The sequence below is a fragment of the Dermacentor andersoni genome, chromosome 1, assembly GCF_023375885.2.
Source record: "Dermacentor andersoni chromosome 1, qqDerAnde1_hic_scaffold, whole genome shotgun sequence".
NCBI classification, from domain to species: Eukaryota; Metazoa; Arthropoda; class Arachnida; order Ixodida; family Ixodidae; genus Dermacentor; species Dermacentor andersoni.
Genome location: NC_092814.1, coordinates 56,825,441 through 56,851,687, shown reverse-complemented (window position 1 = coordinate 56,851,687; position 26,247 = coordinate 56,825,441). Strand labels below are relative to the sequence as shown.

The following is a 26,247-nucleotide window of genomic DNA, read 5'->3' as shown; positions in this document are numbered from 1 at the left end:
ACATCCGTGTACTTAGATTTAAGTGCACGTTAGAGAACCCCAGGTGGTCGAAATTTTCGGAGTCCTCCACTATGGCGTGCCTCATAATAAGAAAATGGTTTTGGCACGTAAAACTCCATAATTAAAAAAAAAAGGCTCATGTTTGTAGCCAACTAACATGTCTTTTGAGTTGTTAAATGTAATTTATGCAAATATGAACACTGCAAACTATAGTTACATAGGAGTTTGATGTGTAACTCACGGCAGCACCTTGTAGAAAAAGGCTACAAGGTTCTCCCATAAGTTACTTATTATAAAAATATTAGCTGTCAGCAACTTGGAGCAGTAGTATCATTTCATAACAACGTTGCAACAAAGTCTCTGGTAAGTCAGCAGAATTAACAGGTTCTTCTTTTCAACAGAATAAATGGTAAACAGCTTGTACTGATGTCATCGTTACTACTTGCTGGTGAACCAACAAGTCATAAGGTTCAATGAACATGAATGAGCATTTGTTTCTGTCTTTTACTTTTTCCCTGCTATTTGCACGTGCTGTCTTCATTTCACTGAGCCACAGAGTTGAAGACAAAACACACTTGTGCACTTTTTGTGCATGTGCGACTGTCATTTTGCCAGTCAGTAAACAAGGGCACTGCATTCTCGGTGTTGACCTTACTGACAGAATGCCCACTGCTTCCAACGCAGCCTATGTTCATTTCCTTACATTGCTGATAGCTTGCCTTTATTTTGGTCTCCAGAACTTTATGTATAGCCTGTTTTTCTTTATTCTTACATTGGGTGAATTTTTAAAGCAATTGCCTGTTGCATGCATACCAATTGTGAAAGCCTCCACCACTGCTGGAAGTTTCACACTGTGAAAGCTCTTGTACCATGATGGCGTGGTCTATCCTCAAAGCAAATATTGGTCACAGTGTGGCAATTTTGTAGCATGGGATCATTCCAGCAGACATCTCTGCTGTGCTGAAGGAGGCTCGCTGTTTTGCGAGCATTTCTCGAGCATAGATTTCAGACATAAAGTGGCGGTGGTGGGAAGCCACAGTGTGGAAGATGCATCTGGGAGCGACATGTGCATATGCCCCATGCAGGAAGTAGCCAGGGTTGCACCAAATTTTGGCCACAGTTCGTTCGGCGCGGTGGCTACAGAAGGAATCTTCGTTGCTCAAAGAAGTTATAGAAGAAAAAGTTGTTCAGTTCTACAAGTGCAGCTAGGTTGCATGGACATGTGTATACAACTTGCAGAGGCCTGTTTCGCTTTTTGACCTAGCACCAGTTTTCTCTTACAGGATTTAGGCCATATTGTTATATTCCAAGTTGACGTGCATCGTTCACTAAGGCTCTTCTATCTTGTAAAATTCTTGTCACGTGATTGTGTATCAAGGTGTCTGTCATGAAAATTTCACTCCACCTGCCACATTTCACACTATACGCTCAATACATGCCGTGATAGAAATATGTTCTTGGTAATGTGGCAATGCCATGTGTAACACCATATCCCAGCTTCCCAAACCTGATAAGAGCTTCTCAGCTGGCTGAGTGAAAAAAAAATGTTGGTTGGCTTTGAGTTAGACAAATTGATTAGAAGCAACCTCAGTGCTTTTAAATGTGTAAATGACAGTTTAGGTAATAATATTAACAGTGGAAATGGCCAAAATGCTTGCCTTTCAGAATAAAAATTTGGTTAGTCGTACCTGATATCAACTCTGACAATTTAAGCATGTACACTAAATTGAGTAATTATTAGTAAACTTTAGGTAATTAGCCAAGTAACCATCACAGTGCATCTTTCAAGTTGTGCATCTGTGCATATAGCCCAGGTGTGAAGAGAGAATTGTGCTCTGTCATGAGGTTGTATTTGAGACAAGCATCTGAAGCGCAAAAGGAAGGGACAGCCTGTGTAAGAACTAGGGTTATGTGAATAGTAATTTCTGAAACTGAATTGAAAACGAATTGAATGTAGAATATTTTTTTATTTGTTTTTGAACAATAAGCACTTTTTTCCCCATCATTATGAAGCAATGTTAACAACACAGTGTTCACTACATTCACAAGTTTCTTTCATTGCAGGGCACATTATAAAGCACACGTCATCATAAGCTTGAATATAGCATTGTGGACAAATAATGAGGTTTCTTTGGAGCATGTGTGGACATTCATTATGAGAATGAAGTTTAAAAAGGCAGTTTTGTCAACTTATCTCTGTGTATACCTTTGAGTCTAGAACAAGAATGTGTGTTGACTGCAGCAATGGCAGAGCAAGAAAAACATTTATTCTCTAGTTAGAATTATTGCTGCAGATGGTGCCACTGTCAACTGATGTTGCAATGGAGCATATTTAGTGTCAATCCCAAGAGAACACACATTTGCAGCATTGATGAATAGCAAACAATAATCATAGAATGTTATGCCTGAGCGAGATTAAGCAGGGATGATTGCAGTTTAGCTGGGAGTCTGGAGCAACATAGTGTGCTCACATAACTTCCCTTTATTTGTTTACTGTGGCAGGGGTGAAATTTGCTTCATCTTGCTTCAGTTTCACAATTGGCCATGCACTGCTGGCAATGTGATTCAAAACCTATTAGAAAAATATTCTAATTTCCTAATAGTGACTGTTCGATTCGAGGACCAAATCGCATAGGGTAATATTCGAATTGTTAATAAGAAGTTTCGAATATTCGCACACCCATGATAATAATGCATAACTTGAGGCAAAGCGAAAAAAAACATGAGGAAAACAAAAGGGAACGAAGACACATCGCTTGTGTTGTCCTCATGTTTTTTTGCACTTTGCCTCAAGTTATGCAGTACCAACTAGCCTACCAGTTTGTTGTCTTGAATAATAATGCACTTTCCTGTGGTTAGTAGTTTCTAAGTGATGCATCACTTCAGCACTTTTGAAACCTTTTGTAACACAATATTTCAACAATATCTTGAGTCATATGACTGGTTTACTTTAAATTAAGTAAGGGTTTAAACCATACCTTGTTTGCTTGTCATGTGCGAGTCTGACCAGCCTGGGCAAATGTCTTGTGCTGGCTCACACTTTTTTAAAATTCCTTTTTGTACCAGACGCAGCTAGACATTGGGTCTCCCAAGGCATCAAGCCATTACTGCCACAATCTGTTTGTTGTTGTGAAAAACTTTGTCTGCCGCATTGGAGATGACGCAGATCTTCTCATGACTCTCTATGATGCCAAAGAACAGAAGTTCATCAGGTCTGGTCATCACACTGCCTACTTAAAAATTAATGCATTCAGCACTGATCTTTTTTCTTAGATGTCTACTGGATGTTTTTCTTTCAGTGAGAACTATTATGTACAGTGGGCCAAATGTGGTCTTATTAAAGACTTGGACCAGCTCAACAACTTAAGGGTGCTGTTCACTGTAAGTCTATGATTGCTTATGCTGCTTATTCCTCCATATAGGGTATGTGCAGGCATATTACCTTTTATTTACATTTTTTCTGTTTTAGGATTTGGGCAGTCGAGATTTGAGTCGAGAACGAGTCAACTTCATCTGTCAAATCATTCGCATTGGTAAGGCACCCCAAGTCACATATATAATGGGTGATGCCCCTTTGCATCATCACCTATTGCACTTGCTGTCATTCAGATACTCTATTAAAAAAAAAATCTTTACAAAGGTGCCATGGAGCTAAAGGAAAATGATCACAAAAGGTCAACATTATATTCAAAGAAGGCATGTGAATCTGAAGGCATGCGTCGACCATTTGGCGTTGCCGGTGAGTTGCGTTCTAATAATTCAGCAGGTGTTGCTTAATTTGGTGCACTCAAACAAAAGTTTGTATATTTCCATTGTCAAATGGGACAAAAATGCCTGTGCATTGCACCTATATAGCGCTTTACTTTGAACACTTTCCTTCACAAGCATGTTTCATGTTTCAGCCATGGACATTACTGACATCATCAGTGGGAAGATTGATAGTGATGAAGAGAAGCAGCATTTTGTCCCCTACATTCAGTAAGTACAGCACATAAGCAAAGTCTATTCCCACATTAAAAATAAGGAAATGCCTTAAATAACATTACAAAAACATGTCTTCATGGTAGTATACCTTCATGAGAGGGACACATAGCGATATGTTGGCATGAGATGTAATAACCTTGTCTGCAATTACATTGTATTGATCAAATCGCCTGGATCACTCATGAGCTACTAAAGTAAGGTTGTGTAAGGGATAACTTTTTTACATCTGATTATTATTTGTTATTACTTATTCTGTTAATATTACTTATTCTTCTGCTTATGCCACCACAAAAGCAGTAGCATCTTCAAAACAATTCTCATGTTAAATCCATATAAGCAGATTGTGAACTTTGATACCATTTTCAGACTACTAATGCCATACTTTGTAGTAATGCATCTGAAAGTCAATAAATTGCCTGCTCATGAGTAGGATACAATGTGCATTTTTCTTTGTTGCTCTTGGTTAGAAGTGTAGGTTTTAAAAGCCTAGAGATGTCAGAAATGTGACATGAGCGTGTTAATAATGACAGTTGTACACTGCTTTTAAAACTCTGCTGCCTATTTCATTGAAGTGTGCACCCCTGAAATATGAGTCAGCTGCACTGAATGGAGCTGCAAGCATGCCCAAAACTTAAGAACAACGCACAATCATGTTGGTAGCACTTAGATCCATACATGTGATGCACTTGCTACAGTGAATTGTAGAGTTTTTAGAAGCCTCCTAACATAATAAAAGAAAGCTTGTTGGGTAAAGACTTGCGGTGCATGCCAAACATGTTCACTTAACGATCTTAATAGCAAGTTTCTTTGGGAAGAAAACCTTGCATAGAACAGGTTTCTGTGATGTATTGTGTTAGCAGGCATATTTTTTTTAGCTTGCAGTAGAGTTTCTTTGATGGAGGTCTATTTTGTTCTTTCTGTCTTTGCTGAAGGGAAAGTGGTAATGTGGTAATCTATTATTTTCTTGCGGTTAGGCTAATTTGAGAGCTAGAAATACCTGTTATGTAACTCAAAGTGGCTCCTCATTCATTTTCATGGTGTGTGCAGACTTTGTATTATGTGCCAATGCACATGCAGTAGGTTGTGCTGTTGGTAGGACTGTATCATGCTTATTATGTACTATGTAATATGTATTTAGATCTCTGGCTTGCCAGCACCAACTGTCACAACAGAGTATGTGATATTGCTTAAGTGTTGATCACCAACGTCATGAAAGAAGTGTAATGAAGATGTAGTGGTGCCATCAACAGTGAGATGCATGGCTTTAGGCAACAGGACTGTCACTCTCATTGTTCTGAGTGTACAGTTGAGCATGGTTAGTGTAATACTGGCACATTGCACCAGAAGGAAATATAAAAACAAACTGGGTGCACTTATAGACCATTATTGCCTGTGAATAGTAACAGCTCTGAATGGTGGAAAGAAAGTGCAATAAATTGCTTCAATTTTATGGTGAATAGCATGCATCTTTGGTGCTCAGACATGCAATGCACTGGTACAGGGAGGGATAGGAAGCATTTTTGGCACCTCAAAGCTTGTTGTTTGCATCCAGTAGTTGGGGCTGCGTGATCACCTTTGAGCTTTCTGGGGGGCCCTGGCAGGTGCGGAGAGCGAGACTTCTTGGACACAGCCATCAAAAAGGCCTTGGCAGCCAAAGAGGTGACCCAGAAAGAACATAAAGGCCAGGGTCTTTGGATCTGCCTCAAGTTGCTGCATGGTGACAGCAAGCAAGTGCGTGAAGAGAACCCGCACCTTGTTTCTGGGACCACAGCTGTGGCACGCAAGATGGGATTCCCGGAAGTCATCCTGCCTGGTGATGTTCTTGATCCACTATTTTGGTGCCAACATCAACTGTTGACCACTTAATGAGATCTGTGACATAATGAAGGAAGGGGTACATTTAGCAATGGTTAACTTTTTGTAGTAGAGGCCACCTATTTTGAACTGGCATACCTCAAAATGTTGATGTTTAACAGTAGGTATATATCCCCTTGCCAAACCAGTATTAAAAATACGGCTTGTCATGCAAATAGTTATGTGCTAGCTTCTGTATTTGTCATTCATAAGGTTCAAAGCTGCACCATCCATAAACATGCGGTATGTTGTAAAAGGAAGTGACACTATGTCATTCTTGACTGGCTTTCATAGGTTCAGTTGATGGTGAATTGCACTCGTTTATTTGAAGCAGCATTTCTTTTTTGTTGTTACACTGTGTATGAATCATGTGCACTATTTCTCTGGAGTGAGTCTGCATGTTTCTTATGATCCTTGAAATCAACTTGTGTTGTGCTGGGTTGCTCTCTCATGCTTTTGTAGTCTGGGTGCAGGATTAGTTGGAAACTCAAGGGCATGTTTTGTTGGCTTCACTTACTGAGGGAGGGGGGGGGGGGGGGCAATGAGGGTGTCTAACTTTATTGCATTGTGCAACACTATTTTTTTTTCTGCCTCTTGAGGGCTTGAATAGCAAGTTAAGGCCTACTGGTGGCAGAGCTAACCGCAGTGATATTAAATTACCCAGATGCCTTAATAATCTCTCTCTGAATCCGCCAGTGACATGTGGGCACAGAAGAGACGAGAAATGTTCATGTTTGTTTTCTCTGCTGTATTATGATAGCTTTGTTGTTAATGGTTGCTTTTAACTGGAGAATTTTTGTTAGTATTCTTTGTTTACTGTATGGGTTGCATCCAGTGCCTGTTTTTAAATTTGTTACATTTTGTACAAACATTTATTTCATTACTAAATTCACACAGAAGGAAAAATGTTCTGAGGCAAAAACCAAATAATAGCAGTGCTTCTGCTCAGAGCACTGGTTTCATTATGATATTCTTACCTTTTGTACTACACGGCTGTGTTATCAGGGACTCTTATCAGACATCAGTGTCATCACATTCTTTGGATAGCCATAGCAGTACAAAGGCTTGGGCATCAAATTGGTGACAGGAAGTGTGAATCAGAGCCTTTTATCACATTTTGAGTTATCTGCTTGTGTGTCACTGATGATGATGGTCAAATGACTTCACAAATAAGTGAGTTGTTTAGCCAGTTTATAGTTTCTAGAAATGGCAAAGCATGACAGAGGTCTTCTGACTCATCTACTTACAATATGTACACAGATGCCAATCAGACTCAAAGCATTGTGGTTAAAGGTAGCTTGTGAGCAACAAGTAAGCATATAATATTGGGAAACTTTTCTTCTTTTGAGCTATACTGAGCCAACATATGCATGCACTAATACTGTGTGTAAACTTCTCATCAGTATTGTGATTAGTCTAAAATGGTTATTTTTCTTGCAGAAGAATGCCTAAGCCCTTTGAGATAGAAAATATTGTCCTGAAGCGGCCATGTCCTATGCAGAAAGCTGGGAATGTGTACAGTGGAATAAGTGAAAATATTTATGTTGTAAAAGATTAAAAAGAAAAGTCTAATGGTATATTGGCATGATGCTGTGTGTTAGTAGCATCTTGAAATGAGACTCATCATGTGACAATAATCTTTGTGTGAGGAGCTCTACCAGATTTATAGAGCAGGAGCTGAAGGATACAAGCATCTCAGTCACATTTTATTCCTTGTCTATGACAGCTGCATTGTTATTTTCTTATTAAAGTACTGCTTGTAGAGGGCGTGCTCAAAGTAATTGAGATATGGCTGCCATGGTGATGGATATGGCTGCCAGATATGGCGATGTCATGCAGCAACTAGCCTGTTGTGTACAAACCGGGAAAGGCATTGAAGTGAACTGTAAATAAGCTGTTGTAATGTGTAGAGAGATTTCCTTTCCAGAAGGTTCTCCGCTGCACATGCCATCTTGTCTTGTGGAGATAACAGCAATAGTTTTTTGTCTCTGTGGCATTATGCCTTTCACTGAAGCTTGCTTGTGGCATTGTGAATATTTTCTTTGGCCTGTAGAAGAAAAAGTTAATTTTCTTTGCATGGCTTTGTTTCTATAGCTTTTGCTTTTATATTATTACAGGTGATGTACGGAATGACCTGTACTTGACACTCGTCCAGGCCGAATTCTCTAAAGGTACCAAGACCTCAGACAGAAATATTGAGGTCACAGTGAAAGTGTGCAATGACAAAGGATCTGTCATTCCTGTAAGAATAAGTATTGATTCTGTGAACCTTTTGTGTTACAAAAATCTTTTGTGCTGCATTTATATTAGTGTGTTGTACCTTCTGTTTTGTTCCATAGCCATTATGGTTTCATTTCTTTTAGTGTTACATGTCCAACAGCAAGTAAGTATACAACAGAACACGTTACTTGCCAGTCTGGCAAACTGGTATGTTCATTATCTTGAACACTGTCATAGTTCCATAGGTGAGGAACCATAGATGAAACAATGAGCGAATACCTTGTGATAGAAGTTAGTTACATGCACATTCCTAATAGAGGTACTAGTAATTTTGAGACTCCTATCATTTTGTGGTGTGATCATCATAGAGTCTTGTTTATTTTGTACAGTGTACGTGAAGTCAGTGTGTCATCCATTCTCTCTCTCAGAAAGGAGATATGCTTCAGAACAGTGCTTCATAATATGAATGTTTATTTGTATGTTTATTCTTTCACGGCCGCTCGATGCAAAGCAAGGTGCGGCCAGCTACGTCGCGCCGCGGACAATAGGCGGGAGCGTCTTGGCCGAGTTTACAGTTGCGACCGCTTTTCTTGGTGAGGGTGCCACCGGTCGGGGATGCTTTCGCGTCTTCGCGCCGGGGCAAGCGGGCGTTGGTTCTCGCGTCAGAACGTGTTTGCCTCGTGCTCTATGTACTAATCTCGTGCTTTTTCGCGTGCGTGTGTGTGAGCAAGTTGGTTCGCGTCAGAACGTGTTTGCCTCGTGCGATATGCATTAATCTCGTGCTTTTTCACGTGCGTGTGTGTGAGCAAGTCGGTTCGCGTCAGAACGTGTTTGCCTCGTGCGGTATGCATTAATCTCGTGCTTTTTCGCGTGCGTGTGTCTGAGCAAGTTTGCCTGTGCTTGTTGTGCTTTGTTAAGGCTCTTCGGTGTGCGTGTGTGCTGTAGCCAGCCTCGTTCATGTGGCGCGGTGCCGCGCAACTGTTGTGTGCCACTCTGCGACACAAATGCCAAAAAGGACCCGACTGTGAAACATCACGAATTCCCATGCGACTCGGAGCGTCGAGAAGCGTGGCTAAAAAATATCTCTCGCCAAGGAGTGAAAAGGAAGCAAGTGGGAACTGAGCGATAGATCTCTGTTAGGTTCCCTGCACTTTACAGAAAGTGACTATAAAACGAACACAGAACTTAGGCTCCTGCTTCCGAATGCGGTACCGACCGTGTTTTGCAAATATTCACAGTACCTGTCAAAAGAGAATGTGCAGCCCAAAAAACGCCATCAAGGAAACTTTACTGATCACACAGTAGTTGAGGCAAGTGATAATTGCGGCAGCTCAGGAGAAAGCCCCAACATCGAAAGTGCCTTGCAGTTTCTCAGCGACTAGGTGGAAGCTCTAGTTCCAGAGACTGCCTTAGAATCATGCTCTGAACGTAGTTTTTCTGTTGACCAGGCCTGCCATACTACATTAGATATTGTGGACGTCCTAGAACAGTCAAAGCAAGCAGTCAAGAGATTGAAAAAAAAAGTTGTCCGTCAAGGAGAAGAGTTGAAAAAAATTGCAGTCCGAACGGGACGCAATGAAAAACCGCCTCTTAGTTTATGAAAACAACAACGAAATTCAGTTCTTTGTTTAGGTATTACAAAGAGTGGAAAAATGAGACAAAGCTGCTGTTTTTATCAGCAACCAAGTGGCCCACTTCACGGGAAAAAAAACCTGCCTACAATGAAAGAATACTGTGGGAATGTGTTTTATGGAAAGCATGCTCAAATAAAGGGTATGAGCATGTTCGAAGCACAGGCCCTTTGAAGCTTCGTTAAAAGGGACGCACTCCTTAGATAGCCTCTAGTATCACTCAATTTGCTTCGTTTTTATGAGAAACAATCTACTGATGATTATTTGCAATGATAAGCGTTTTTATTTCATCTAAGTTTGAATTACTTGGGAAACTCGTACAAGTTCTCCCTATGTAAAGCTTTTACTTTGCGTACGTGTTCACGAGAAGTGAATAGAAGTACTGAGAGATTGCTTCAAGCAGAACCTCTCGATGGAAGTGCACCACCCGGTCGTGCATCGTACGGGCAACCGTCACGGATAGCGTACAGGCGTATTCTAGAACAGATTTCCACCCCTGTGACAATCTGTTGGCGTTTGTGACGTAATCGGCACTTCCAATGACGACTTAAAATATTTTTTCTGCAATTTCCAAATATAAAACGCATTATTTACGCCTTGACTGGAGTGGAGATCGCGCGTGCCGACGCAGCTGGGAAGGCGCTCCCTATCAGCAGCCATCCCCGAGCGGTGGCGCCACAGCGGGCGCACGGAGAACTAGGCCCGAGACGCCGTTCAGGCGCGACGCAGCGGGCCGCACCTTGTGCTTTTGGATCGAGCGGCCGTGATTCTTTAAATATGTATGTTATGTCACCTTTACAACAATTGCATGAATTATGATGAACTCTGTGCTTAACAAGGTTTAGGAGAAGTTGATCTGACAGTGAACGCTTTTTCTACTCAGGGTGTCATAAGTGTTGGATCAGGCTCTGAAAGCCTTGATGAATACCACAGTGTGATTTACTACCATGAAGACAAGCCACGTTGGATGGAAACATTCAAGGTATAAAAATGTTTCTCAGTTTTCTTATTATGTATAGGTGAACCTGAATTGTTTTGTACATTGTGTTTCTAAAGCAAGCACATCTATAAAGATACAGCTGCCTGCTTTATCATGCTTCCTCTTATCAACATTTGTAAGCAAGTTTTGTGCACATGCAGGGTATCTACCAACCGGGAAAACCGGGAATTCTCAGGGATTATGGATAGTCTGGAAATACTCAGGGAAAACTCGGGGAATTTCTGCTTCTATCAGGGAATATTACCTGTCATTTTATTGCAAGGGAATGAAAGTCACCCTAATGCTAGCTTGAGTAAAAGACAGGAATCGTAACAAATTATTTGACGCCGTGTCGTTGGCTGGAGGAGTTGCCAGTGTACAGTCGGTGACCGATTTTCTGGACACCCGATTTTTGGGACATGCCAGATAATGTGGACGGCTTTACGGCACTACCACGTACTCCATGGACTCAAGTTATAAAAACGTCTGAAATTTCGGACGCAAGAACCCTTCGCTGTCTGATTTTTCTGACTTTTAACCGTGACCGTTGGTCCTAAACGCCATTAATCAAAACCAACACCGCCATTTTGATTATCTCGCCGCTTCGAACCGGCGCTCTCGCACGCAGATCCACTGGCATCCACCGCGGCAAAGCGAGGCCTAGCTGCTTTGACGTTCGCCATTAATGTTCTTGCCGTTCGGTGCCATGTTTTTCATTGAAAGAATTCGCCGCTGTCAACAATGGTACCGACTCTGCCTCTGTTGTTTTCGCCATTGGCATCGAAGCTTAGAAAGCATGGCGCGTTGCATAATGCCGGTTCCCAAAAGGCAGCTTCACCTCAGCATAGCAATGTTACGCGGTGAAGCTTAACAAGCGTGGGAAAGGGCAATGGACGGTTGGCAAAATAGTGAGCACCATCTGGCACACAACAGGCAAAGCTGCAGGTGCTCTGCATGTGAGAGCACGTGGTTATAAAGCAAGTTTCGTTTCTCAGCTTCTGCCTGGCCTCTGCCACGGCAACCACGTGTGTGCCCTGTGGCAAAAATATCTGAAGATACACTCCGTTCCAGTTTTCATACATGACATGGACCTCTGACTTCTCGAAGCGTACCATTCAACCTGATCGCGTGTGGCAATATCTGCTTTCTATAACTTCCGCTATTCGCCAGGCTCATTGAGGCTCAGCACTGAAGGAAGAAAACTACGTTAAACATATAGTATATTCGGAGGCTGCTGATGCTAGCACAGGACTGATGCAAGCGACATGCACTCCTTCAACAAAGAGTGGAGTGCACATCATTGAAACACGCTGCCAATGTGTCACAGAGTGTCCGCGCTGGGTTTCGCAGACTGGCCGCACGCAGCGACCACCGTGCAAGGCTCTTTGCATTAGCTCTTTGCTGCCGACAGAATAAAGAGACAACCAACTCTGTTCATGTAACCGTGGCCTAATTGTCCAGACACTAAAATGCTCACAAAAATAAACGCTTTGACTCGCAGCATTTTCATTCCAAGCGCCGTCGGCTGCTGCTTCAACATCCGGGAGCTATAGTTTTATATACCGGCTCGAGCAATCGGTGGCTGCCAACAAAGGCAGTGAACCGAACGTGATGCTCCGCTTAGGAGAGTTTCATCATCATCATCATCATCAGCCTGGTTATGCCCACTGCAGGGCAAAGGCCTGTCCCATACTTCTTTTGTATTCATATAGGAGGTTGTGGAGAAGTGCTGCACCAGGGTGGCCAATCCTGCTCTGGTGAGGGAGTGCATTTACCGGTTCTGGTCACCGGGATCAGGCCGCACTCCAGGCCTGTTTATGCAATTTTATCAACACTCTGATTTCTTTTCTTTTTTCTTTTTTTCTTGGCCCATCTGCAACAAAGCAAAGTTTCACACAGCTGTTTGTCTTATTACGATGGTCCTTGTTCGTGCATGGTAAATACGGGAAAGTCTCAAACGGCACGCCCTTCTCTCGATTGTATACGCACTAACTGCCACCGATGAAGACAGTAGGCCTTGCTCGCTGGCCGTGGGTGTCGCAGGTTACAAAGAAGCTTCTGCTAGCAATTGAACGCATAGTTTTTGCGAACTCTTGAACGCATGCATGAATATTAAGAGGCTAAATGAAAAATACATTTGGATATCTGTACATCTGTCGGCAGAAAAGAGCAGATCAGGCGAGCTCCGTCGCACAGTAGTCGCTCCGTGCTGTTTGTCGGCGACACCAACTGCCCTCGGATGGCGTGTTTTGATCACTTCAGTGGCATACTACTGGGCGCTGATTGTCATATCAGGCGCACTTTCGACATGACATTATAATATTTGTTATAATTGCATGTCAGCGACAACTGAGTGACGACGACACTGCGCTTTCGCAAGTGCTGTGCGTCCTCGTCCATGTTGAGCTTTCCACATTCCGGCGAAATGCGATGGCATTTAAGAGTGTCTCAAAGCTTGCAGGCCAAAATAACCTCACGGCGCTGGCATATGACGATTCAGTAACCGCAAGTAGCGCGTTGAAAAGCGGCTCTGCAAGGAGCGAGCAAGTTGTGGGCTGTGATGGCATCTCTGGCCGTCGCTTATCCATGCTGCTTTCTTCGCCGGATAGCTCTTCTTGGACGGAAACTGAAATAAACTCGTGCTCCGCTTGCTAGTGAAGCAATGTGTGCACAATGCACAACACGACTAGCTGGCCTTTTCACAAAAATACCGCGATCAAAACTACCACAAACTGGTGTCTCAAGGCGTGCTAGGGCTGCTTTGGTTGTCTGTCTGCTTCTCGTACCTAACCATGTAGAGGGCGCTCGTAACAGCCGTGTTCGCGCATGCGCGACAGTATTTTTGCAAACCGGCCATTGTCACGGGACACAGTACGTATTCCCTAATTATACACGCCTGCACCTGCCATCTCCTGTCACAGTACGAGCACCGATATGCTGAATAACTGCACTGGCAGGCCTTCAGAGCTTCTTCGGACGTGCCTGTGGTGATTTGAGCCCTTAATGGCAGTAAAAGACGCATTCATTTTTTCGGACTGCCCTATTTTTCGGACATTTTCACGGCCTCTAGGAAGTTCGAAGAATCGGACATTGACTGTACAACTGACCAAGAGGACACTTAAAATGGTCTGTGGGGCGAACGTGCGGCGGAACGTGGGCGAGAACAGGAGGGACCGTCGCATTGAGGCATCATCGGGAAAGGAACTGTGCCGCCTCTTCTTTGAAGGAGCTTGAGCTCAAAAAGCAAAGTGTTGGCTGACGCCGAGATGCAGGTGACCTTCATCCAAACCAAAATAAACTCTTCAAAGCAGTGAAATGCAACACTGAGGCATTGTGTGCGGCCTGAGAGTATGTCAGGACAGTTGAGGTTGACTTTCCAGCTGCTGAGAGAATCTCACTTGTGACAAAGTTCGTGCCTAATACCAATGAGCTTGCTATCAGTTAATAGAAATGGCTCATTTTTGAAAATATTTGCTTCTGTATGCATCTCTTTTTATTTTTATTTGAAAATGTTTGTTTGATTTAGAATGGGCTTTACCATTTATCTTTTCGAAGGTATTTTATTCGCTGTGCATTTTACTAATCCCTCCCTTCAGTTTTCTATTTTGAATAAAATAAGTACTACTGCTTACTATTCAAACTGGATTAAATCGGTTATTTTTAAATTTTTTTACATGATTACTAAAGAGTGACAGCATTAGGCGACGTGGTGTCAGCCCGTCTTGACATAAAACAAAGCTCTGTGTCACTCAGGGAATTTTGCGAAGGCACTCAGGGAAAACCTGGAAAACTCTGAATTTGAAAATGTCAACTTGGTTGACATTTGAGCAGCATAGATTGAGCAGCACAGATGACTAATTCAACTTGTTAATCACATGTGGCCCTTCTAAGTAGCTTTCTACACGTTTGTCTCTTAATGTGAAACCTTACAACAGACAGACATAGTATTCAGAAACTGCTTGTTTCACATCTGCTCTTGCAATATTGCGAAAAGTGTTTATAGCTTGTGGTTTTAGTGTGTATTTCTGAAATATTTGGCATTTCCTTTTTCGTAACAATGAGTGTTTGTGTTAACTCACTTTTTCTTCTTTCTTTATTTTTTCAGATTGCAGTTCCTATTGAACAGTTTTACAATGCTCATCTGTTGTTTACATTTAAGCACAGGTCATCAAATGAAGGTAAGTAATAATATGATGTTTGGGTGTTATCCTTAGATAAAGGGAGGGAAGAAATTGAAAACTTGTCTTTTTTCCTTCACTTTACCAGCAAAAGACAGAGTTGAGAAACCATTTGCTATGTCATTTGTCAAGCTGATGCAAGAAAATGGCACGACACTGAATGACGAAGTGCATGAGCTACTTGTCTACAGGGTGAGGGAGAAGTGTTTCTTTTAGTACCATGTCAACATGAAGTCTGATTTACTGTTTTGTATACATATCAGTGCTCGTGAGCAAAATGGTATGCTACAAAATCTTGGTGCTGCTGAGTTGATGCAGCTGTGCTTTCTTGTTAGCATTATGTGTATGAGGGAGGTTGAATGAATCGACTTTAATAGGGGCAAAGACATGTTAAAACTTGCTTCCATTAATGCCAACAGCCACGGCTTGTTACGTGCTCTCGGAGTGCACAGGAACCAGAGTTAAACAGTTAAACGAGTCAACACAATCAGCAGCCCGATGGCGGAAGGTGGTGGGGAGGAGCACTGGCCTCTCCGCCATTATAGCTACTTTTCGCACAACAGCTCTTCCATCTCCTTATTTTGATTTATTTCATGCAACCCAGTTAAGGTATTATCGGTTATAACAATAGAATCTTTGTGCACTTAAATATTGTTATAAGTGGGTTTGCCTGTATAGTACTTCATTCATTCTGATAAGCATGCAGGGCTAATATTAGAACCTATTTGATTTAAGGCCATGATTTTTCTGCAACATTCAAGTGTGGTTGTGTGTTTCTTGTGCGAAATGTTTGAGCTGCCATTTAATAAATGTGAACCCATGGCAGTTTGACCACAAGCGGCACACTGAAGTGGACACCGCCTACCTCACGCTGCCAGCAACACGCGGTGACTTCAATGCAATCATGCAAAATTCACCAACACCCAATGCACAGCCCAACAAGGCCCAGCTGGCTTCATTCCAGGCAGGAGGAATCAGTCTTGCTATTAAGGATTCATTTCAAATTTCAACACTGGTGTGCTCAACAAAGCTCACGCAGAATGGTGAGGGCCTGCCTGTTTATTATAGGTGCTAATTTTGGCATGTTACAGGTATTTGAATTGATCTCAGACACAATTGAATTTTGTTTACTAGGGACTGAGTGTCTCTTCAAATACAGTATACAGCCTACGCTCATTACAACGGACCCACATGCAACAGACTTTCGGATATAACGTACCATATTTCAGCCTTAGTTTGTTCTACCTATTTTATTAATGCAATGAAGTTTGCTTTTAGTGCTACAATGGACTGTAGGCTATAGCGGACGAAATTAGCGGCAATTTTAGTCAAAATTGGGCATATAAAAGGGACTTTTGCCATGTACGGGCTGGCAACTGACTTGCGAGGGTCAGCCGACGATCGTGGCTCAATATCGTGCGTGCGTGTGCACGCGCAAGAGAGGGGGGAAAGCGGGGTGGAGGCGTGCCATCTTTCGCACACGAGGCATGGGGCCGAGGCGAGGGAAAGAGGGGGGGTCTTACTCCCGTGGCTGCTGTTAACGGCGTGCCCGTGCAGGCGCCGTATCTTTAAAGCGATCTGCGATGTGGACAAAGTGCGCCCATGCCGGCTGCTTCGTATGTACTGTGCTTTCGATGTTTAGTTTGCGTTGAAGCAAGAGAGAGCACGAAAGGCAATTCGCTCGCCGCTGCTGCCACACTTGCTTAATTTGCTATTGCAATCGATGCTTCGCCTTTCGTGCGAAACTGACTTTTTTTTTTTCACGTTAGACGTTTGTCACTCTCTTTGCGGTGAAGTTGTTAGACACTGTGATGAAAGTTTCAGAAGTGAGGCAGTTAGAATATTACGGACTTCGGATAAAAAGGGCGTATTTTGTCAAACTATCAGGGTCCGTTGTAACGAGAGTCTACCGTATTTATTATATTCAGTGTGCATTAAAAGGATCATCTTGCACTTTACTCTTCCTGAGCGTTTGAAGTGTTTTGTTTTTCTTTGTTTCACAATAGGCAGAAATTTTTTTTTGGATAGAAGCAATACAGTTCATAACGTGCGTTATTCCTTTGACGTAACGCCTAATTTCGTGTGGCCTGGCTGAAATATGTAACATCATAGGTGACTTCTTTCTGGTAAGCACCATTGTTGGTGATTGGCAGTGAGTGCTACAATTATACAGCAGGTCTAAGAGACAAAACACTTTCAAAAATGACAAAAATATGCTCAGCAGACAAAAGGGACAGTGCTAGGGGTATGACATCGTAGTAACTGCACTAAGTTGGACCTGAAAAGATGTATGAGCATATATGAATATGACGAGAACAAACATGGGCACATTGTGCTTGTGGGTGCCCCTTCATCATTGTATACATTCTTCAAGTCCTACTTAGCACGGTTATTGCAATGGAAAAATATAAAAGAAGACACTGGTGTGAATTTATGAATGTCATAGCATTGAGGGAGACCTGTGATGTCACCTGTTGCTCCCTGTCTTGCTTCCTCAAAAGTATGTTTTGATATTTTCACTAGCTTGTACAATGTACTGGGAGACACTGTCATTTTATTGAACTATAACATATGGAAACCGCTTTTGCAATTCCACGTAACCGGGCCAAGGCCCCACCAGGTGTTCATATCGCCTTTAGCCTCTGCCCCCTTTTAGACCTACCTAAGGAAAAAGTTAATAAGAATAATAACACTTATATACTGCACATTTTTGTCCATTCTTGGTTGATTGAAACTCTTTTTTTGACATGACTTTTTTTTTCCCCTGGTTTAATACCAGTGAACTGTCCCTGAAAGAATGTAAATAACTAAAGTTCATAAATCAGTCCAGCAGTTTGGGAATAGTGATAGCGTCTCGCTACTATTTACTGAGGCAAAAAAAGAAGGAGAAAAGTTGATGCAAGGATACAGGGAGCAACAAATGTAGTTATGATTGATTATGGAAGTCTATGATTTTTATATAGATAGGGAAAAGGCTTTCAAGTGTTCTGACGAAAGAACAGAACGTTAATGCAAGCATAAGCAGAGCCATAAAGGCAGTTGCATGCATGAAGCACCAGTGCTAATAGTCAGCCACCTTCTAGTCTCCACAGTCATCTGAGCCCATCATGCTCAAAGGTTTGCTTTAATGTTGTCTACAGTGTGTCAGTAGTCGATTTGCTGTGTAGTTCAATCTTCTTGAAGGGCTGCTAGGCAGGACAAAAGATTATACAAGCGTTGAGTTGTCCTTGCGTGCAAGCCTACAGCTATTAATGCAATTAGCATTCTTGGGCTACTTCGCACAGTTTTTGCTTTGCGAACCATCTTGGTAAGCAGCCATTTTTCCCAACCCCTTCAATAAAGAAGAACGCTTTCAATATTTAATATTTACTCAGTGGAATTGAACCCACGTCAGATGGCTTCCTCAAGCACAGCAGCCTGATGCTTTAGCGAGCTGCACCACAAATGCCCTGGATATGTGCTGCTTTTCAATGAACCTCTTTCATGCCAATGCTTGGCTTGGCGTGAGAGCTGCGCCATAAATGCACTGGGTATGTGCCGCTCTTCAATGAACCTCTTTCACACCAACTTGGGTCATTAGGTATATGCGACGTACCTAGTAGCCAGTGAAAGAACAATTTTCAGCATTTGCTTACACCAACGCGCCACGCGTATCAGAGGTCATGCGCAGTACTGCTAGATGGTGCAGCATATCCAGAGAGAAGCGCGAGAGAGAAGTCCGGCTGCAGTACATGCCTCATGCATGACACGTTTCTCAGTATTCGCACCCACTGGCATGCCATGCATTTCAGAGGCCATACGCAAGCTTCGTGGCACTTCCACTAGGTGGCACAGTGTGTCCATAGGGAAGCGCGAGTGACTAGTTCAGACACGGTTCGTATGCACCGGCACGCCACCGGTGCAATCTCGGAGGTCACGCAGAGGACTCCTCACAGACTTTGTAGCAGTACCACTAGATGGTGTTGCATGTCTAGAGGAAAGCGCGAGAGAGGAGTTCCACTGCAGTACAGACCTCCTGCATGATGCATTTTGGCAGTAGCAATACATTGTCGCTACATTGCTTGAACGCTAACTGCATTACCATCCACAGTCATTGTGAGATGGGTTCTGCTGGAACTTCTGTTTTTGTATGTGAACTCCTGCACAAAGGTTCTTTGGCACTCATTTATATTTCCTGGTAACAGAACTTTTGACAGTGATACAATTGCTGTGCTAATTTCGCCAAACTGCATCAAGTGGACAGGCCTGCTACATCCTGCTACATTTGGGCAAAAATTGTATAGTTTGTGCCAAGCCTGTGCCTAGATGTTTTAGCGGTCTATTGAAGAAAAGGAGTACAGCAAGCACTCAAAATCTGTTTATTTATTTATTTATTTATTTATTTATTTATTTAGCATACTTCCAAGGCCTGATTGCATTACAGGAAAAAGAGTAAAATACGAACATTAGGCAGGTAAAGAGAGAAAAAAAGAAGCTTAAGAAGAATTAGCAAGATTAACAAACAAAATAAACAAGAAGCCTCTTGGATGGCAGCCTTGAAGCCTTGGTGTCTGTGATGGTGGCGATTGATGCAGGAAGGTGTCTCCATTCAGCACTAGTCTTGGGGATGAAAGAATAGTTACAGACATTAGTGCGGCAAGCTGGCACACAAACTTTGAAGTTATAATCCAAGTGAGATGATGCATACATTGGAAAACGCAAAAGAACATCTTTTAGAACTGGATTATAATGATAGATTTTGTGGAACAATGAAAGGCGAGAGCATTTACGACACAATGAGAGGTTAGGTAAGCCGAGTGTGGATTTAATGGATGAAACATTGGCATGATGAAAGTAATTTGATAAAATAAAATGCGCAGCGTGATTAGGGTGCGAGATTGCACATGCATATTCTAATTTAGGGCGAACAAGTATTTTGTACAGATGTTCCTTTAGCAATGATGGTGATAGGGAAAAATTATGATTCAAGTAATCCGACATGCGGTTGGCGTTGTTAACATAGTCAACATGCAAGTGCCAATAAATATCGCTACTGATGTGGTTGCCAAGGTATTTGTAAGACATTACAGTGTCTAGTGTCAGGCCATAAAGATTGAATGTACACTTGTTAGTGCAGTTCCAGCGAGTTATTTGCATGTTTTTACACTTATTGACATTTAGTCACATTAGCTATTTTTTACACCATGACGACACATTGTTAAATTCTGCTTGAAGCATCTGAGTATATAAAGTGTTAGTTATTTTCTTATAAATAATGCAGTCGTCATAAAAAAGGCTTATTGATGAGAAAGAAATACAGTCGGCGAATTCGTTTATGTAAATAAAGAAGAACAAGGGACCCAGAACAGATCCTTGTGGGATGCTAGATGAAACCGGGGAATGAGTGGACGAACAGTTGTTAGCAGTGACGTGTTGGGTGTGGTTAAAGAGGAAGTCTTTAATCCAGTGTAATGCTTTGGTGTCAATATTAAGTTTGCTAAGTTTAATAAGAAGCAAGTCATGTGCCACCCCATCAAAAGCTTTAAGTTAAGAAAATTGCAATCAACATCCAAGCCATTTTCAGTGTCCAAGAAGAGATCATTAGTGAAAGATAACAGCTGCATTTTGCAAGGAACCATATTCCCACTTCCATGCTAGCAGTTCGAGAAAAAGGAATTGTCTTCTAGGAATTCAATAAGATGAGAGCATATTACGAGTTCCAAAATTTTACGTGGTATGCATGTGAGCGATATGGGTAATATGGGTAAGTAGTTGTCGGGAAAATGTGCGTTATCCGATTTTTTGATAAGAACCACCTTTCCTACCTTCTAATAACCGGGAATTGTTGAACATTCTAAAGATTGAACAAAAATATTAGAAAGGGTAACAGAGAAATAGACTTCAGTCATTTTAAATATCTTGGCAGTAATAGAGTCGCAGCCGAATGATGAAGAAATCTTAAGGTTACTAATAATGTTACCAATACCGACAGAATCGATGCTAATGAGATCCATGGGAAGGAAGTTGCAGTCATGTAATACCTGCATAGAAACAGAGTTGGTTTTACAGAAAAAGGAAGCGAATGCATCATTCTTTACAGGACAACATTCTTTAGGAGGCACAATGGTGTTATCATCTCCTGTCAGGTAAAGAAGAAGATTATCCGAGCCGCTGATAATATTCCAAAACTTGCGTGGGTCTGTTTGTAGTAAGTTTGGCAATGTAGTGTTAAAAAAAATGAATCTTTGGCGCACACTATAGCATTCTTATACTCATTGTCAATTTCAGAGAAGGCAACCCAATGATTTGAATCATTGGTTCGGTTTGCATGGCGAAAGAAATGTTTCTTCTTCTTAGATGGCCGTTTTAACAATGAAGTTGACCATGGCAACCTGGGACTACAAATTATCTTTCGTAGTGGTATGAATCGCTCGATGAAGGAAAACATTTTTTTTATAAATACACCACTTTTTCTCACCATTATGCTTAGAAAGATTGCTCATTTAAGGAGAAACAATTTCATTTCAACCGTCATTGATGCAACATCTACTTGGCTATAGTTACGAATTCCTGTTTTTTGCTACGTGAAATCCATGCACCATGCATTGACGGTGAAGTAGGTTAAAGATTGTTAAGTCAGGAATGTGGTGAATACAAGTTTACGGATATTGGAGGAGGATGCAGTGGATTGTGTTGGTTGTAGAACAAGTTGAGCAAAGTTTAAATCTTTAAAAAGGTTTAGCAGTTGAACGTACTCTTATGACTGCTTTTTAAGAGCAGTAGAATGGTCGTCCCACACCATGCAGGAATAGTTGAAATCACCCAAAAGAAATAAAGGCAAGTTAGGGAAACGAATGTCCACACTGCTGAGAGCATCGGGAAGTTCATTACGAAACAACAATGTTGCATTGAAAGGCCGATAACACAGGCAAAAAATAAATTCTTGATAATCTGCTACCACACACACACACACACACGCACACACACGTGCGCGCGCACACATTCCAATGAAGACGCAATATGAGCAAGCCAAGAAATGAGTGGATCACTTAGGGAAATTAATGCACCCACCCAAGAATGAACATCGTGATCATACCTGTAGATGTGTTATATGCTCTCTCACAGTTTAATATTTCGCTGTCTTTTATTTTAGCAGAAAGCCATGTTTTAGTTAGGATAATGATATCTGCAGAACAAGAATCAGCAGCGCATGATAAGTCGTCTTGCTTATTAAAGACACTTCTGAGGTTTGTGAATAGGATAGATATGTTATTGGTTTTGGAGTGTGTTGTTAGCTAGGAAGGATTGGTGAGGGGCATGTTTCCCGATGTAATGTTAGCCGGCACATGTGTAGCAGAAATGGGCTAAGATCCACATAATCGAAGTATGTAAATCAACCTCCCATGACTGTAGTGTAATATTTAGTGGTTACTAAGATGTATGCCTCAAGTTATGTCTTGAAAATGGTGATGCCAGCATTGGGACACATGCTGTGCCTGCAGCTGCATCACTGTTTATTTTGTAGAGTGAAAGCACACATGGAACATTTGTTCATGTACAAATGGCTTGCGGCACGGAAGCACTTGCATAACAGCTTTATGTACTGACATTGATGTGCACAAATCGTAATTAAAGATTGTCACAAATTTAATGTTATAATGCGACAATTATTGTGTCTGCTACACAAGCCCAAGGCTAATGGCATATGTATATACTGATCGACATGGCATTATTTCATGAAGCAGTTGGTTTGTATGTTACACAAGAGTCATGCGAAACTTGCAGTTTTGTTCAACACAAGCACACGATACGCTCGTGGCCATATTGGATGAATTCAAATGAAACTACTCATGAGGAAAGGTGGCTAGGAAAGACATGCTTGAAAAATGAACTTATAAAATTTTATTAGGAAAGGGTTTTTTGCATTACTAGGCCTGGGGCTACGGAATTTAATAAACTTAGGGTTATACACAGGAAACTGAAAAGCAATGAATTAATTGAATTCTCTGGGTTATCCTATAGACAAGCGTAGGTATGCACTGGTGCATATACAGTTTGTCGTTGGCGAACATGGTAATATGCTCTACCTAATATTTGCGTGTGAATATGAGTGGCTGGTAACTGATCCAAACGGGTGATTTGATGCTCCAAAGGGATGTTTTAGTTGCTCCAAAAGGTGTTTCGAAGTGGCTTGAACCAATATCACATCATTGTTTTGATATTGTTTATTGAATTGTAAATGAGGAGTCATGTAGTAGACCACATATTCAAATAAACATAGGAAAAGCATAAATGTGTTTATAATCACCGTGTAACCATTGTGTGATCACTGAAGTAATTCGAATGGAATTTGTTGTAGTAAAGGGCATGATGGAGAACCATTCAGGCAGGTAAAACCATAACACAGCAATTATATATCTTGTCACTGACCATACAATGACAAACTTAACATTTTGGTGCCTGTATACCTACATTGTTCGAAATGTGAGAACTGCTGCGGACATGGTGTCCAAATGTGCTCTGAAACGTCAGTTTCGCCGTTTGGTTAGTGACAAGTTTTATAATTGATATATAATAAAATTTGTTGCATTTAAATAAAATAAAGATCATATTCTAGTAACTGTTAGGAGCAGCTTTTTTATCTATGCTCTCAAATTGTTTAACAAAAATTGGAAAGTAAAAAAAAAGTAGGATTGAAGCATTATGTTTACCATCTCTCTAACCCTTTAATTAAGACAGATATTGCAATTATGTAAACAGCAACTGACAGTGTTTAGAGTGGAGAAACTAATTATTATAACTTGCAGCTTACACAAAATACTTCGCTTGTGGGAGTTTTGCAAGTCTTATTCACAATTTCAGCCTATGTAAAACATATTCCTTCCAAACACTCACTAGAATGCAAGATTTTCATTTAAGTAAAGCTAGTGCTAATGTGTGATGTTTTTTTCTTTTTCTCTTACAGTTGACCTTCTTGGCCTCTTAAAGTGGTGGACTCTTCCCGATAACTTGGAAAAGAACCTTCACGCACTGATGAAGGTCGATGGTGAAGAAGTTGTGAAGGTACTGTGCATCGCAACTGCATTCATACATATTATTGAAGTGTCATTTAGGTTTCTGTTTATGCTGTGAAATAAATTTCCTATATGTTTGCTCATTTTACTTGAATCCATGTTATTTATTGGTTACAAAGTTGGTGCCATGTTGTTTTACGTGTGTTAGTTTGTTACCCTAGCTGTTTGCACTGGACCACACAAGTACATTTGGTTGTCATTAATTATCGAGCTGTGCTCACAAATCCTTTACAAGTGCCTACGTGATGTTATATGCAATGTCGCCTCCAGTACAAAGGTAAATAAACATTTGGCAGATATCTGGCTGGTTGGGGACAACTGAATTAAAGAGTAGAGAAAACTCTAAGCAAAATTTATTTTAGAAACCTGATGTTCCGGAGCCCGACCAGCTCCTTCTTCAGGGGTTCGTAAACATCAGGTTTTAAAATAAATCCAGTACAGCATACTTCTTACAACCAGAAGGGTTCTTCATTAGGAATAATACATAAAGACCAGCACAAAAATGCATGACCCTATTTGCATTGCTCTATAGCTCAGACACTATACTCACTTGTGTGTGATACTTTATATTCCAGTTCCTGCAGGACATCTTGGATGCCTTGTTCGACATATTGATGAAGAACTCGGACTCTGAGCTATATGACAATCTTGTTTTTGAAGCCCTGGTAAGATAATTATGTTGCTTTATGGCTTGTATGACCAAAGGGCCACTTATTTTATTTTTACTGCCATGCTTTGTGATACTATACTGTTATGATACAGTGAAAATGTAAGTCTAAAGAAGTTATGGCCATCCATTTTGATGCTTCAAGCAAAAGTTGTAGAATAATGAACATATAAAGAAAACAAGCTATTGAAAAGGCAAAATTTTCAAGACTTTTTGTTTATTCATACTCATGATGATGATGTACTCACCTTGCGAGTCAACACAGTGCCTTGCATACATAATTTATTTTATGTATGAAGCTAGTACCTGTCTTTCCTGATGCATTTACATTTACGTCGTTAATACACATTGATCAAATGCAAAAGAGTGAGGTCACGACTGCCTGCTTCTTATTTGTTGGACGAGTGATATTATTTTCTAGCAGCTGGTGCAAAATGTGGTGTAGCAATTTGGGCCTATATGTTCAATGCTGTTTGCTTTTTTTATGTACACAGCATCTTCTGCTCCAAGACAGCACTTATAGGAACAAAAATCTTGTGAAAACCATCAACAATGATTGTTGATGTAAGCGAATAGCCAAAAGCTTTCTAGAATGTTATTCTTTTTACTAAAGCAATGATGTGCTTGATCCCTGCCGTAGTGGCGTAGTGGCTATAGCATTGTGCTGCTAAGCCCAGGCTAAGCCCAAGTGTGGAATCGAATCCCGGCTGCGGCAGCCACATTTCAATGGGGGCGAAATGCAAAAACACCCATGGTACCATGTACTTGGTGCACGTTAAAGAACCCGAGGTGGTCCAAATTAATCTGGAGTCTCCAACTACAGTGTGACTCATAATCATATCCTGGTTATGGCATGTAAAACCTCAGAATTTCATTTTTAAATGGGTTAATGAGCTTGATAGCATATATTTGTTACAGTGAGGATATTTTGGTAGCACTCATAGTTTCATTATGTAATTCGGTATAGAACATAGCGGTTTACCATTGCATTTGCAGTGGTAGTCTAGGTGGCTTTACATAAAGCTGATTTGTCATGCGTGTTGTCTCTAGCGGCGTGAGCACCGGGGTGGAAGACGACTGCCATCCTCGTCTCCCAGCAGAGTTCACTTTTGCATTTCCCACAGGGGTAGGCGCTAGCAGGAGGAGAGGAGGGCTGTCCTGCCTGACCTCTCCATCGAAGCATCTAGAGATTCAGACGCTCCAAAATTCACACGCAACAGCATGTGCGTCTCAACGAGGTAGTTCGCGTTTGCATACAACGCGCCCTGCAACTTGGTCACTCAGCTGTGTGAGAGCACACGCCCTTCGCATTGTCATTTTTGTATTGGCTGTAAGTCCGGACACTGACCACCAACCACAAAAACGGACGAAAGAGGTAAAGAAAGCGATTCGCTTTAGAAAATGAGCCCAACAAGTGGAAAGTAGTTTATAAGGCAAGGCTGGGATGTGCGAAGGGGCAAAGTTAGTAGAACTTGTAAATGAAGCAGTGGGCATCAAGATGACTGGATGGCACTGCCCAGATGTCTTTTAAATTTCTTACACTAGTTCAAACAATTTCAAAACAGTTTTTGCATCATTACTGCTGTTCACTTTCTAAGCATAAGTGGTACAGAATTTTAAAATGCTCTGCTGTTGTTTGTAACATACAAAAGGCAGGCAATACTACTAGCATAACACCGAG

General features: G+C 41.4%; 1 protein-coding gene across 3 annotated transcripts in view; it reads left to right on the top strand.

Annotated features, from left to right (window-relative positions):
* mbc (dedicator of cytokinesis protein myoblast city) overlaps positions 1-26,247 on the top strand; it is a 107,943-nt gene that overhangs the window by 3,482 nt on the left and 78,214 nt on the right. For all 3 annotated transcript variants that reach the window (XM_050190917.3, XM_050190918.3, XM_050190916.3), the window contains exons 8-20: positions 3,067-3,212; positions 3,300-3,381; positions 3,470-3,533; positions 3,641-3,739; positions 3,903-3,978; positions 5,586-5,797; positions 7,956-8,080; positions 10,573-10,671; positions 14,774-14,846; positions 14,935-15,038; positions 15,673-15,889; positions 23,791-23,888; positions 24,475-24,564. In XM_050190917.3, coding sequence (XP_050046874.1) covers positions 3,067-3,212; positions 3,300-3,381; positions 3,470-3,533; positions 3,641-3,739; positions 3,903-3,978; positions 5,586-5,797; positions 7,956-8,080; positions 10,573-10,671; positions 14,774-14,846; positions 14,935-15,038; positions 15,673-15,889; positions 23,791-23,888; positions 24,475-24,564 — 1,485 coding nt within the window. The remainder of the gene's footprint in view (positions 1-3,066; positions 3,213-3,299; positions 3,382-3,469; positions 3,534-3,640; positions 3,740-3,902; positions 3,979-5,585; positions 5,798-7,955; positions 8,081-10,572; positions 10,672-14,773; positions 14,847-14,934; positions 15,039-15,672; positions 15,890-23,790; positions 23,889-24,474; positions 24,565-26,247) is intronic.